This window comes from Desmodus rotundus, chromosome 12, assembly GCF_022682495.2.
Source record: "Desmodus rotundus isolate HL8 chromosome 12, HLdesRot8A.1, whole genome shotgun sequence".
NCBI classification, from domain to species: Eukaryota; Metazoa; Chordata; class Mammalia; order Chiroptera; family Phyllostomidae; genus Desmodus; species Desmodus rotundus.
This window is the reverse complement of record NC_071398.1, coordinates 69995261-70008145: the sequence shown is the minus strand read 5'-3', so window position 1 is coordinate 70008145 and position 12885 is coordinate 69995261. Positions and strand designations below refer to the sequence as shown.

Here is a 12885-nt window from a genome sequence, read left to right as displayed (position 1 = left end):
TTTACAAAGTTTATCTGTATGCACAATCATCACCACTATCTAACTCCAGAATACTTTTATCATTCTCCCAAAAACTCCACATAGATAAGCTGTCACTCCCCATTATTGCTTACTACCGACCCTGGCAGACCCTAGTCTACTTTCTGGTTCTATAGATTTTCCTGCTCTGGACATTGCAAGTAAATGGTATCATGCAATATGTGGCCTTTTGTGTCTGGTTCTTTAACTTAGCATAATGCTTTAAAGGTTGATTCATGTTGTAGCATGCATTAGTATTTTATCCCTTTTTATTGCTGAATAATATTGTAGCATAGGGATAAATCACATTTATCAGTTGATGCACATTTGGGTTGTTTCCCTTTATTGACCATTCTGAATAATGCAGCTATAAACATTCATGTACAAGTTTTACATAAATCTGTGTTTTCAATTCTCTTGATTATATATCTAGAAGTGGAATTGCTGGGTCATTTGGTAACTCTATGTTTCACCTTTTCAGGCACTGCCAGAATGTCTTCCAAAGTAGTTACACCATTCTGCATTCCCACCAGCAATGTAAGAGGGTTCTAATTTTTCCATATACTCAGTGAAACTTGTTATTGCCTTTTTATTATAGTCATCCTGGTGGATATGCAGTTGTATCTCATTATGGTTTTTTAATTTGCATTTCCTTAATGAATAATGATAGCAAACATCTTTTCACTTGTTTATTGCCCATTTGTATAGCTTCTTTAGAAAAATGTTTATTCAAATCCTTTGCCTATGTTTAATTGGATTTTTTTCATTTTATTGTTAAGTGATGAGTTCTTTATATACTCTGAATAAAAGTTATGAATCAGATGTATGATTTACAAATATTCTTTCATATTCTGTGTGTTATCCTTTTTGGTGTCCTTTAAAACAAAAAAGTTTTTACAACTTGATAAGGCCTAATTTACCTATATTTTTAATTGAGCTTTTGCCATTATAGCTAAGAAACTGTTGCCTAATTTGAGGTCATGAAGATTTACACTTACATTTTTTTCTGAGAATTTTATAGTTGCCATGCTTACATTGGGTCTATGATCCATTTTGAGTTAATTTTTATATATAGCATGAGGTAGCTGTCCAACTTTTGTATGTGGATCTCCATAAAAGACTCTTTTCCACCATTAAATCATCCTGCCACTCATATCAAAAATCAATTAACCATATAAGAATTTGTTTCTGACTTTCTAATCATCTTAGGGTCACATTGTCTTGACTAATGTGACTCTTTGGCAAGTTTTAAAATTGGAAAATGCATCCTCCAACTTTGTGCTTTCTTTTTTCAAGATCATTTTGGCTTTTGGGGGTCCCTTGCATTTCTATTTGAATTTTAGGATCTGCTTATCAATTTTTGCAGAAGAGGCAATTAGGTCTTTTGAAAGGGATTGTATTAAATCTATATGTCAATTTGAGGAGTGTTGTCATCTTAACAATATTTAGTCTTATAATTCATGAATACAAGATGTCTTTTCACTTATGTCCTCTTTAACTTATTTCAAATATGTTCTGTAGTTTTCAGTGTATGATTTGCAATTCTCTTGTTAATGTTATTCCTAAATGTTATATTCTTTTTGATGTCATTGTGAAAGAAATTGTTCTGTTTTTACTTTCAAGTTATCCATTACTTGTGTATAGAAATACAGTTAATTTTTGCATTTTGATCTTGTGTCCTGAAATTTTGCTGAACTTGTTTATTAGTTGCAATAGTTTGTGTGTGTGTGAATTCCTTAGAATTTTTTATATACAATATTATGCCATTTATAAATAGAAGTAGTCTCATATCTTTCTTTCTAATCTGTATACCTTTTTTTCTTGCCTAATTGCCCAAGCTAGAACTTCCAGTGCAATTTTCAATACTAGTGACAAGAATGCATACCCTTGCGTTATTCCTGATCTTAGTAAAAATCCATCCGGTCTTTTACCATTGAGTCTAATGTCACCTGTGAATTTTTCATAGATGGCCTTTATCAGTTTGAGGAAATTGACTTCTGTTCCAAGTCTGTTTTTTACCATGAAAGGCTGTTGCATTCTGCTGAACACTTTTTCTGTCTATATTGAGATGGCCATGTCTTTCTTTGCCCTTTATTCTATGACTATCATATATTATGTTGATTGATCCTGCAATTAAACTAACCTTACATTACTGGGACAAACCCCTCTTGCTTATGATATACAATCTTCTTTGTATGGTAATGGATTTGGTTTGCAGTATTTTATGGAGAAATTTTTATCTATATTCTTAATGGGATGTGTATGTGTAGTATTCTTCCCTCATGATGTCATTTTCTGGCCTGGCATCAGGGTAGTACTGACCTCATAGAATGAGTTGGTAAAGGTCTCCTCTTCTATCACTTTTTAAAATTATTTTTAATTGTGATAAAATATACATAAATTACACCATCTTAATCATTTTTCTTTTTTTAATCCTCACCCAAGGACATGCTTATTAATTTTAGAGAGATGGTGAGAGAGGGAGAGAAACATCAATGTGAGAGAGAAACATCGATTGGTTGCCTCATGCATTCACCTTGAGTAGGGATCAAACCCAAAATGTAGGTATATGCTCTCACCAGGAATCAAACCTGTGACCTTTCAGTTTACAAGACAATGCTCCAAACAACTGAGCCACACTGGCCAGGGCTCACCTTAAACATTCTTAAAAGTAGAGTTCTGTGGTATTAAGTCTTTCTCTTTAACAGGAGTTCAAAAAGATTTATTTTAAATTCTCATTGAAATACTTGGTAAATGTGTCAGTGAAGCCATCTGGGCCTAGACCTCTCTTTCTGGAAAATTTTTGTTTTATTAATGCAATCATTTTATTTCTTATAAGCATTTAGATTCTCTACTTTATCAATCAGTTTTGGTAGGTTGTGTCTTTCTGGGAAGTTATTCACTCATCTATGTTATCCAATATGTTAGTTTTCACAGTGTTTTCTTATAATCCTTTTTATTTCTGTAAGGTCAATAGTGATATCCCTTCTTTTTTTTTAAGATTTTATTTATTTATTTTAGAAAGAGAGGAAGGGAGAGAGAAAGAGAGGGATAGAAACATCAATGTGTGGTTGCCTCTTGTTACAGAACAGACCCAGAGGGGTGGTGGGGGAATGATATACTATTACTGAATGGACCCAGCCTCCTGCTCCAGAAGTCCCCCACCCTGTACTAGATTCACCTTGCCCGCCACCAGGGAAAGTCGTCTCTCAATGCCAGAGATTGGTGAAAAGGAAAAGGATTATTTATTCAAAGAGTTATACAGACTTAGAGTAATGACTTAATGTCTTCATTAAAATACTAAAGTCCTTTAGAATACCCACAATAACACACAGTCCTTCCTTCTCCCGCTGCCCAGTCCAAGGTACCATATCTCAGGAAAGGAAGTAGAAGTCCCTGGTTTAGGCAGCCCCCGGTTCCTGGCACCATCAGCTGTGTCACTGCCGCGATCTCCATTTAATCCAAAACCATGTGGCACCTTCTCATGGCCCACCAGCAAGAGTCCTTTCACCCCTTTTCTTCCCAGCAACGTCTCTCCTTCCTCCTAAGCCATGTGGCAAAAGGGAACACCCCAAAGCTGCACAGTCCCCCCTTTCACCAAAGCCACATGGTCCCTCACTCCAAAAAACCATCATGGCTGCCATACCTGGGTTTAAATCCCAGCGCCAATCTTCCTCTGCAAGCCCCATTCTGACTCCTCCCACAATCAGTTACACCTGCCATCATTCCCGTATTTTTTCCAGCTTTTCTGGGCTGCCATAGTAAGTCCAGGCAGGTGTGGCCCCATGGTGTGGAGCCAATCATCTCCAAGCTCTCATGCAGGCACTATAACCAGGGGGAGTTGCCTCCCAGTTACATCATAGGTTGAAGTCACTCCCATCTCCTTGGCTCAAAGCATGGCCACAGCTATTTAACATATCCATTAAACCAGTTAAAAGTTATAGATACGTTAAATGACCATGCCAGAGGTTAGCTGCAAACTGTTGCTATGCAAAACAGCTCTCGGTGGCCCTGCTCCATGTGTCCCATCCCCCAGCTCAGACTTGTGGGGATGAGGCCATCCTATATATATTTTTCTTTTTTTCCTTTTTTCTTTTTTTAGTTGTGAGATGTGGATAAAAAGGAACAAGAGCGTCAGCACTTATACAAGTTAATTTCACATATATTTTATGTCTAGCTGTATCTTAATGTAGTTTTAAATATGAATCTTAACAAATATATAAAAACATTTATTTTTTTAAAAACCACTATATATTTTTTTCTAATATTTCCTGGGCACCCTGAGTTCTGGACCCCATTACAAATCCATATTTGGGGGCCCCCCTTGGCTGTACCCTGTTATACTCTCGCACATGCCTTACTGGTAACCTAACCTAGCCTGCAGTTCAGGGATGTGTCCAGACTGGGAATCGAACTGGCGACCCTTTGGTTCACAGGCTGGCACTCAATCCACTGAACCACACCAGCCAGGGGATATCCCCTCTTCTTTGCTGATTTCAGTAACCTGTGTCTTTTCTCTTCTTGGTCAGACTAGCTATAGAATTGTCTATTATTGATCTTTTCAAAGAACCATCTTTTAGTTTATTGATTCTTTTGTTTTTCTACTTTTTATTTTATTTATTTCTGCTCTAGTATTAATATCTCCATCTTTATCCTTACATTCAGCATAGTTTTTCTTAAAGTTCAATAAGGTCATTGATCTCATATTTTTCTTCTTTTTAAATATAGAGGTCTCCAGACTTCAATTGTTCTGTATGCACTGTTTTTACCTGTATCTCATAAGTTTTAGTAGGCTCTGTTTCTATTTTGTTCTCCCAAACAATTTTCTAATTTCCCTTATTGTTTCTTCATGAGCCATTGGTTATTTAGAAGGGTGTCAGCAAGTCATGGAACCCATACAACAAAGAGTAGAATGAATGTTAACAGGGGCTGAGGGTTGGCAGATATGTGGAGATATTGGTCAATGGTACAAGCCTTCAGTTGTAAGCTGAATAAGCTCTGGGGGCCTAAAGTACAGTTTGGTAACTATTCCTAATAATACTGTGTTGTGTACTTGAAATATGCTAACATGATCAACATAAAGTGTTCTTAATACATACACACAAATGGTAACTGTGTGAGGATATAGATGTATTAAAGTGATTGTGGAGACTTCCAACCAAGATGGAGGTGTAGGTAGATATGCTTTGCCTCCTCGCACAACCAAAAGAAGGACAACAACAAATTTAAAAACAAAAAAATATCAGAACTGTCAGGAAATCGAATTATATGGAAGTCCAACAACCAAGGAGTTAAAGAAGAAACATTCATTCAGACTGGTAGCAGGGGTGGAGATAGGCAGCCAGGGCAGAGAGGACACATGGCAAGGCAGCAACTGGAGGACTGAGCCACTGAGGATGTGGCTGGAGGGCCATGGCTGGCAAGGCAGCAGCTGGAGGACTTGACAGTCCCACATTTGCATACAGATAAACCAAGGGGAATAACTGGGGAGTGAGATAGACCACGTAATCCAGGGTTCCAGTGCAGGGAAATAAAGCCTCAAACCTCTAACTATAAAACATGTGGGGGTTGCGGCAGCAGGAGAAACTCCCAGCCTCAAAGAAGAGTTCATTGGAGAAACCCACAGGGTCCTAGAACATGCACAAGTCCACTCACCTTGTAATTGACACCAGAAGGGCCCGATTTGCTTATGGGTAGTGGGGGAAGTGAAAGCCGACTAGAGCCAAGCAATTGGCATTGTTCCCTCTCAACCCCTGCCCACATACAGCATCACAATGCAGTAACATGGGTTGCCCCACCCTGGGAATACCTAAGGCTCTGTCCCTTATAACATAACAGGTGTGCCAAGACAAAGCAATATGGCCCAAATGAAAGAACAGATTAAAGCTCCAAAAACAGAACCAAGTGATGAAGAGATAGTCAACCTATCAGATGCAGAGTTCAAAATACTGGTAATCAGGATCTTCACAGAAATGGTTAAGTATGGTCACATAATAGAACCTTCAAGAAGTGAAGGCTATGCAAAGTGAAATAAAGAAAAATATACAGAGAACCAACAGTGAAGGGAAGGAAACCAGTATTCAAATCAACAATTTGGAACCAAAGGAAGAAATAAACATTCAACTGGAACAGAATGAAGAAACAAGAATTCAAAAAAATGAGAAGAGGCTTAGGAACCTCTGGGACAATTTAAATGTCCCAATATCTGAATCAAAGGGGTGCCAGAAGGTAAAGAGGAAGAAATTTAAATTGAAAACTTATTTGAAAAAATAATGAAGGAGAACTTCCCTAACCTGGCAAAGGAAATAGACTTCCAGGAAGTCCAGGAAGCTCAAAGAGTCCCAAAAAAGTTGGACCCAAGGAACCGCACACCAAGGCACACCATAATTACATTATCCAAGATGAAAGATAAGGAGAGGATCTTAAAAGCAACAAGAGGAAAGGAGACAGTTACCTATAAAGGAGTTCCCATAAGACAATCAGCTGATTTCTCAAAAGAAACCTTAAAGGCAAGAAGGGACTGGAAAGAAATCATGAAAGGCAAGGAGCTACATCCAAGATTACTGTATCCAGCAAAGCTCTCATTTAGAATGGAAGGACAAATAAAGTGCTTCCCAGATAAGGTCAAGTTAAAGGAGTTCATCATCACCAAGCCCTTATTATATGAAATGTTAAAGGGATTTATCTAAGAAAAAGAAGATAAAAATAGGAACAGTAAAAATGACAGCAAACTCACAGATATTAACAACCACACCTAAAACAAAAACAAAAACAAAGTAAGCAAACAACTAGAACAGGAACAAAATCACAGAAATGGAAATCACATGGAGGGTAATCAGCGATTTCCATTGGGAGTAGGGAGAATGGGGGAAAAGCTACAGGGGAAAAAAAGCATAAATGGTAGGTAGAAAACAGACAGGGGAAGGTTAAGAATAGTGTAGGAAATGGAGAAGCCAAAGAACTTATATGTGTGACCCATGGACATTGTTATATTCAACAGCGAGAACAAAAGATCCAGGAACTGAAAGGCTCTTTGAGATGGTTTATTGGCCAAACAAAGTTTTACCTGCACAGGGGCGGACTCTCCCGATGTGACCGAAGTCACCGCGCTCCGTAGCGCTGCAAATGAGAGCCTCGCCGAACGCTCACAGGCTAGCTCTTTTATACGGTGAGAAGCAAGCAAGCAAGTTACAAAAGCGGGAGTTGCGGTTATCTGCATAGCTCTGGGGTCAGGAGGAACTATCTGTCTGTCTCCTGTTGATAAGAACCATCTGTCTGTCCCACTTAATTTGTACCCTCAGTTTAAAGATAAGGGTCCAGACCTGAGATGAGTCTGGCACCTAAAGTTTTATGGCCCTCTAACTAATTGGCTGTAACTCAGAATAAGCCCTCTGCAAATCACGTATTGTTTACCCTTACTTTGGCCGACAATGTTGTGTCTCTCCCCTATCTATTCTGGTGACCTTCAAGAGGTTTTCTGCTTAGCAATGCCTATAATTGCCTAGCTCTCTTTCCTAGCTCTCAACAGACATGAACTAAGTGGAGGGGGGGGGGGGCAATGTGGGTAGGAGAGGGATGCAAGGCAGAGGGGAATAAAGGGGAGACAAAATTGGACAACTGTAACAGCATAATCAATAAAATATATTTTAAAAAATAAAGTGATTGTGGTGATCACTTCATAAAGTAAACAAATGCCACGTGATTACTTTAAATATATAAATCACTTTAAATATATACAATTTTGTCAATTTTACATGGATAAAGCTGGGGGCTAGGAGAGATGAAAGAAAATAATCATACAAAAGAGCACCAAACTATAAGAATTTCTGTATTAATTCTCCTGTTTGCCCTTAATAGGTCTGATATTGTTCTCTGAGAGAGAAAATCCTTTAACCATTGTTGTCTGAGGACCTTCTATATACATCAGGAAGTTATTCCTTTTTAGTCAGCTACATTGACCACATCTGGTAGTGTGGGAAGTAAGAAGGGAGGGCTGGAAAGCTGTTTGTATTCTTCAAAAAATTAAAGGCATTTTAATTGGACTCATAGTTTACTTCATCAATACCCTCAAAAACTGACCTAGCCAGGAAGCTCAGCTGGTTAGAGCATTGTCCTATTACTCCAAGTTTACAGGTTCAATCCCTGGTCAGGGCACACCCAAGAATCAACCAATGGATGCATAAATAAGTGGAAAAACAAATCAATGTTTCTCTGTCTTCCTTCCTCTCTTTCTAAAATCAATAAATAAAATTTTTAAAATACCCTCAAAAACTTATTAATCATCTGATGTATTGTATTCTTCCCATGATTCCTGAGTTCTATTAACCACAATCTTGTCCTTTTCTAAAAGTACTTTTCAGGACATCTCTCACAATAGGTGGGAAAACTACACACTTTTATCTCTTTTCTGTGTGCTGTTAAAGTCAATGGAAAGTGAACTTAAAGTTCAAAACTGCATCTAATCTTATCTTTAGTCTTTGGGGCTTACAAACAGTAGATTTTATAATTCTGCAAAAATTTGAATGTCCAGGCTCTTATTCTTTGCATTTTGGGCATGCAAACCAGACAATGATTTCCTGAACATATTTTTTTTGTGGAAATCCTCAGTTGAACACAAAAATAATCAATACTTGGTCAGCCTCCCAGGTTACTACAATCATTTTAGCAAATATTTTGCCATTGAATAACATGTATCCCCATATTTCCAGTTTTTCACATTAGTTTTCTTGCCAACCACTTCCATACCCCTAAGTTAATGCCACATTTTTAAGATTTGTTGTAGTAGCACTCCACATCAAGGCACAAATTTCTGTGTTGGGTCAAATACACTAGCTAGAGTAGGAACAACTCTCAAGTATCAGTGTTCATTTTCATTCACTTCACAGTCTGATGAGGCTTGTGCTATAATCTGGGACTCTCCTTCCATCAGCAGCCAAATCACCTTAGAGTTTTTACTTCTAGCTTTCTGAGTGGAGGATGTAGGAAGAGGAAGATTCTCTTAATTGTAAACATGTTTAGGTACTGTATGATTTGATATGAAGACTTTGTTGCTTTTAAAAGTAGTGTTGTATATCAGTGTGTGTGCATATGTACATATACTATATCTTACCCAAATATATAATCTCAATGAACTATTTCCAGTGTGCACTGTTAGGACTACAAGAAAAGAAAGAATACTGAGAGGACATATTCTTCTTTCGGCAACTGACAACTAGGAGGCTAAGCACTTAGAAAACAAGCTTCATGGAAAGCGTAACTTCAAATCTAAAGAAACATGGAAACACGAATATTTTTCAAATGTGGGATCAGACACTCAAGAAAGAAATTTCAGAGGTGATCAAAAATGATAGGAGTAAGAAAAACAGGTGATTAGATGGAAAGGAACCAGCACTTTGGCCAAGTTTTACACTGTACTGCCCATGTTTTAAGAATGACTACAACTTTATACAGAATATGCCACTAATTTCTAAAAGCTCTTTTTCTGAAATATTATGTAAAAATATAAAGTGAATTAGAAAAGAAACAACAGAATCTGAAAGGGAAATAAAATTTAAAAATCTTCTTATTTCCTAAATTAGTTGTGTCCGAGCCATTTTCCTACTGAAGCAAATATGGTGGTAATGGTAATGGAGATGGTGATGGTGATGGAAATGATGATGGTGGTGATGGAGATGGTGATGGTGATGGTGATGATAATGATCTGTTGCTTTACCAAGTGCTAATTATTGGTCAGGCATTGTGGTAACTAAACTACATCTATTCATGCAATTTTATGCCTAAGACAATTTTGTAGGTGAATATTCTATTTCTAACTTTACAGTGGAGAGATTGAAATCCTGAGCTCCATAATTTGGTCCTCAAATTAAACACCAATTTTTAAGTACCATATATTTGAAATAATATAGAAATAATCTTTAGTATGACACCAAATTCAAATAACACTGATAGTAAGATCCTAAGATTTAGGATCAAATGAGATGAACAAACCAAAATGACGAGATGATATCGCTAACAGGCAGTTTTAAAAAAAGAAAGAAAATGCTTATCCCATCACAAACAAAAATGTACTTTATTCAGAAAATGGAAAAATAGTTACAGTTGCCCAGTTGGTAGAAACCCCGGCCTCTAGGGGACAGACAGACACAGAATCCTTCAAGAGAACCTGCTGCTGCTCTTCCTTCTGAAGCTGGGGGACACTGACACAGATGAGGACCGCCCTTTCTCAGCTTCCTCCTAGAGGGGACAGTAGGACAGCAGGACAGCCTCAGAAAGGAAATCATTCACTGCCAGGACTCATCAAAGGCTTATTACAGGCTGAAGGGTGGAGAAGCTTCTTCTGCATCCATTAACAGGCTTTCAGGGGAAGATGAAGGAGGGCTGTGGAACCAGGTGAGACAGTGGTTCTTATCCTTTCCTGATCCTGTTGAACTCGGAGCTGTTACTTGCTCTTGGGTGGGCACTTCTGCTGGCATGGTGGAGCAGGTTGCACAGGAGGGCATTTCTGCTGGCACACCTGAGGTGGGCACGGCTCAGGGCACTTTGGTGCTGGACATGGCTCAGGGCACTTTGGGAGTGGACAAGGCTCAGGGCACTTTGGGGGTGGGCATGTCTCTGGGCACTTAGGTGGGCACACGGGAGGTGGCTGGCAGGGCTGCTTGCACTGCTGCTGTTGGTAAGACATCTTTCTGGAGTCTTAAAATCTGAAAAAAATTACATGGCAGTTGTCACAAGAAGGCACGGCTACAGAGAGAGAACCCAACTCTTAGTCCCATGAGATTTATCTCTCCAAGTCTTCAAGAATGTGCTTTGTATCTTAGCTCCCTTTCTAAGAGTTCTGGCTTCTCCTTTCCTCATTTGCAAATTACTTCAGCAGCACTAAGAAAAACCCTCTCTTTCCTCTTATCATTTTTCCAAAGCAAATATTTTTGTTTTAAAGAATTAAGTCATGGATTTTGCATGAAAATAACATCTTCCAAAAAGTCTATCACAAGTTCTGAAATTCTAAGCACCTCACAAGCAATTCCTCTCATTTTTATCCCTTGTGAGGTCCGCATAGCCTGAGTTAGGTACAGAGCAAAGGGCCCTTCAGGAACAATACAAGGGCCTCACACTTTCTAAGAGATAAGCCTTGAAGCTCACAGACAACAGAAGGGACACCAAAAAATACAGAAAACAAAGAAAAAATACTTTGGTATTTTCTCTCCTTCATATCAAAGCTTTCCTATTAACTTCTTTTCTATACAGGATATCAAATTATCTACCAAAAATCAACTGAAAAGAGTGTATCATCATGCCCCAATTCTAAGTTTCCATCGCATAAGTAGCATCACACCAATAATCATGATTCAGGACCCAAAAAACTTGCTGTCCATAGGTAAATTCAACAGCTGAGAGCTCCAGAAAACAGTTGAACTCGAGAAATCAGACTCACCGGGTTTCCCGAAGTGGATCAGAACTTCAGTGCTGGGAAGATTGGAGTCGTACAGCTGACGATGTCTTTATAGGGCCTGCTGCTCCACCCAGGGGGAAGTGGAGGTGCCTGAAACTGACCTGGTCCAATAATTTTCCATCCAAAATGCAAATCCATCCATAACTGGCTTGACAGGAACTCTGAAAACAGAACATAACCTGCTCCAGGATCTCCTCACTGGGTTACATGCTCATGACTCACAGGGGTTCTGCCTTAGCTCTTGGTCAGGGACTTAGGGCCATGGGAGAACTTGGGGGATTCTCTAACAGTGGTCAAAGGCTCTCTTTCTTGATTGGGGGAGATAACCCTTTCCCACCTTTCATGTTTCCTGTGTCATAATACCTTCTGCCTAGTTCCACTGCAGCTGGTTGTCATTTGTTATACATGCTGCGTTGAAAATGTCATCATTAGCTAAATGATGACATCTGTCTCTTTACCCAAAATTTCCTTAAATATATTTCTCCTTATCCTGTGGACTGCTGATCTAAGTCCTCTTTTCTTCTTTGCAAATGGACTGAGGTAAGCCTTCAGATCGTCTATTATTCCCCATAATGATACTAGGAACATTCAGTACAATGTGACCTCGAGGGTTCTATTTTCAATGCTTTGATCCTGCAAATAGGGCACATATAGCTGATTCCTCTATTATTTATAAGTCTGTACCACTGTGGCTGCATGGAATCTTTGAGGACCACACGTTAGCTGCCATAACTCATATGTTCTGGCAGCTCACACAGTCCCTAGACCTATATCAGAGAGCAAGCTTTTTGCTCACAACTCCCCAACATGATACACTACCTGCTCCTACATACTTTCTCCCAACTAACCTCATTCTACTTCTTTAACTTTTAAAGAGAACTTAGAGAGTTGTTCAAATATTCTTACATTGTCTTCCTTTGAAACCACTGGAACAGCCCATCTAATAAACAATGGCATTCAAATAACTAATTTTATATTTATTTAATATCTAGTAACTGAAACTTTGACATAGAACCTTTTGGAAAATTCAAGACAAAGTTTAAATCACTTTATGAAAAATTTAGTCATTGAAATTAATTGACATTTATTTACAACTTATCAATAATAATTCCATTAATTTTTGCTCATTTTTTGTATTTTTCATATAAATGAAGTATATGTCCAATATATCTATTATCACCTCTTCTGTCTTCACACAACTTTTCAGCGTGCTAGAAACAAAGTGTGAAAGTTAATTTATGTGTCTATTGGACTGGCTATGAGATGTCCAGATGTTTGTCAAGCATTGTTCTGGGTGTTCTGTGAGGGTGTTTTTGGATGAGGTTAATATTCACATCAGTAGACTGAGGAAAGCAGATTGCCCTCTAGAATGTGGTTGGCCTCATTCAGTCAGTTAAAGACCTGAGTACAACAAAAGG

The 12885-nt window shown here is 38.4% G+C and overlaps 1 protein-coding gene across 1 annotated transcript; it reads right to left on the bottom strand.

The window, feature by feature from the left end:
• Nucleotides 1-10080: 10080 nt before the first annotated feature.
• Nucleotides 10081-11517, bottom strand: LOC112314001 (small proline-rich protein 2D-like). Its single transcript, XM_045203698.2, has 2 exons — nucleotides 11450-11517; nucleotides 10081-10718 (listed from the first exon to the last, which is right to left on the bottom strand). Exon 2 carries the CDS (start codon nucleotides 10697-10699, stop codon nucleotides 10457-10459), a length of 243 nt encoding a protein of 80 aa, XP_045059633.1. The 5' UTR covers nucleotides 10700-10718; nucleotides 11450-11517; the 3' UTR covers nucleotides 10081-10456.
• Between the last annotated feature and the right edge of the window lie 1368 nt (nucleotides 11518-12885).

Excerpts from the sequence above, each read along its gene's own strand:
- LOC112314001 (XM_045203698.2), bottom strand. The coding sequence starts at position 10,699 with ATGTCTTACCAACAGCAGCAGTGCAAGCAGCCCTGCCAGCCACCTCCC.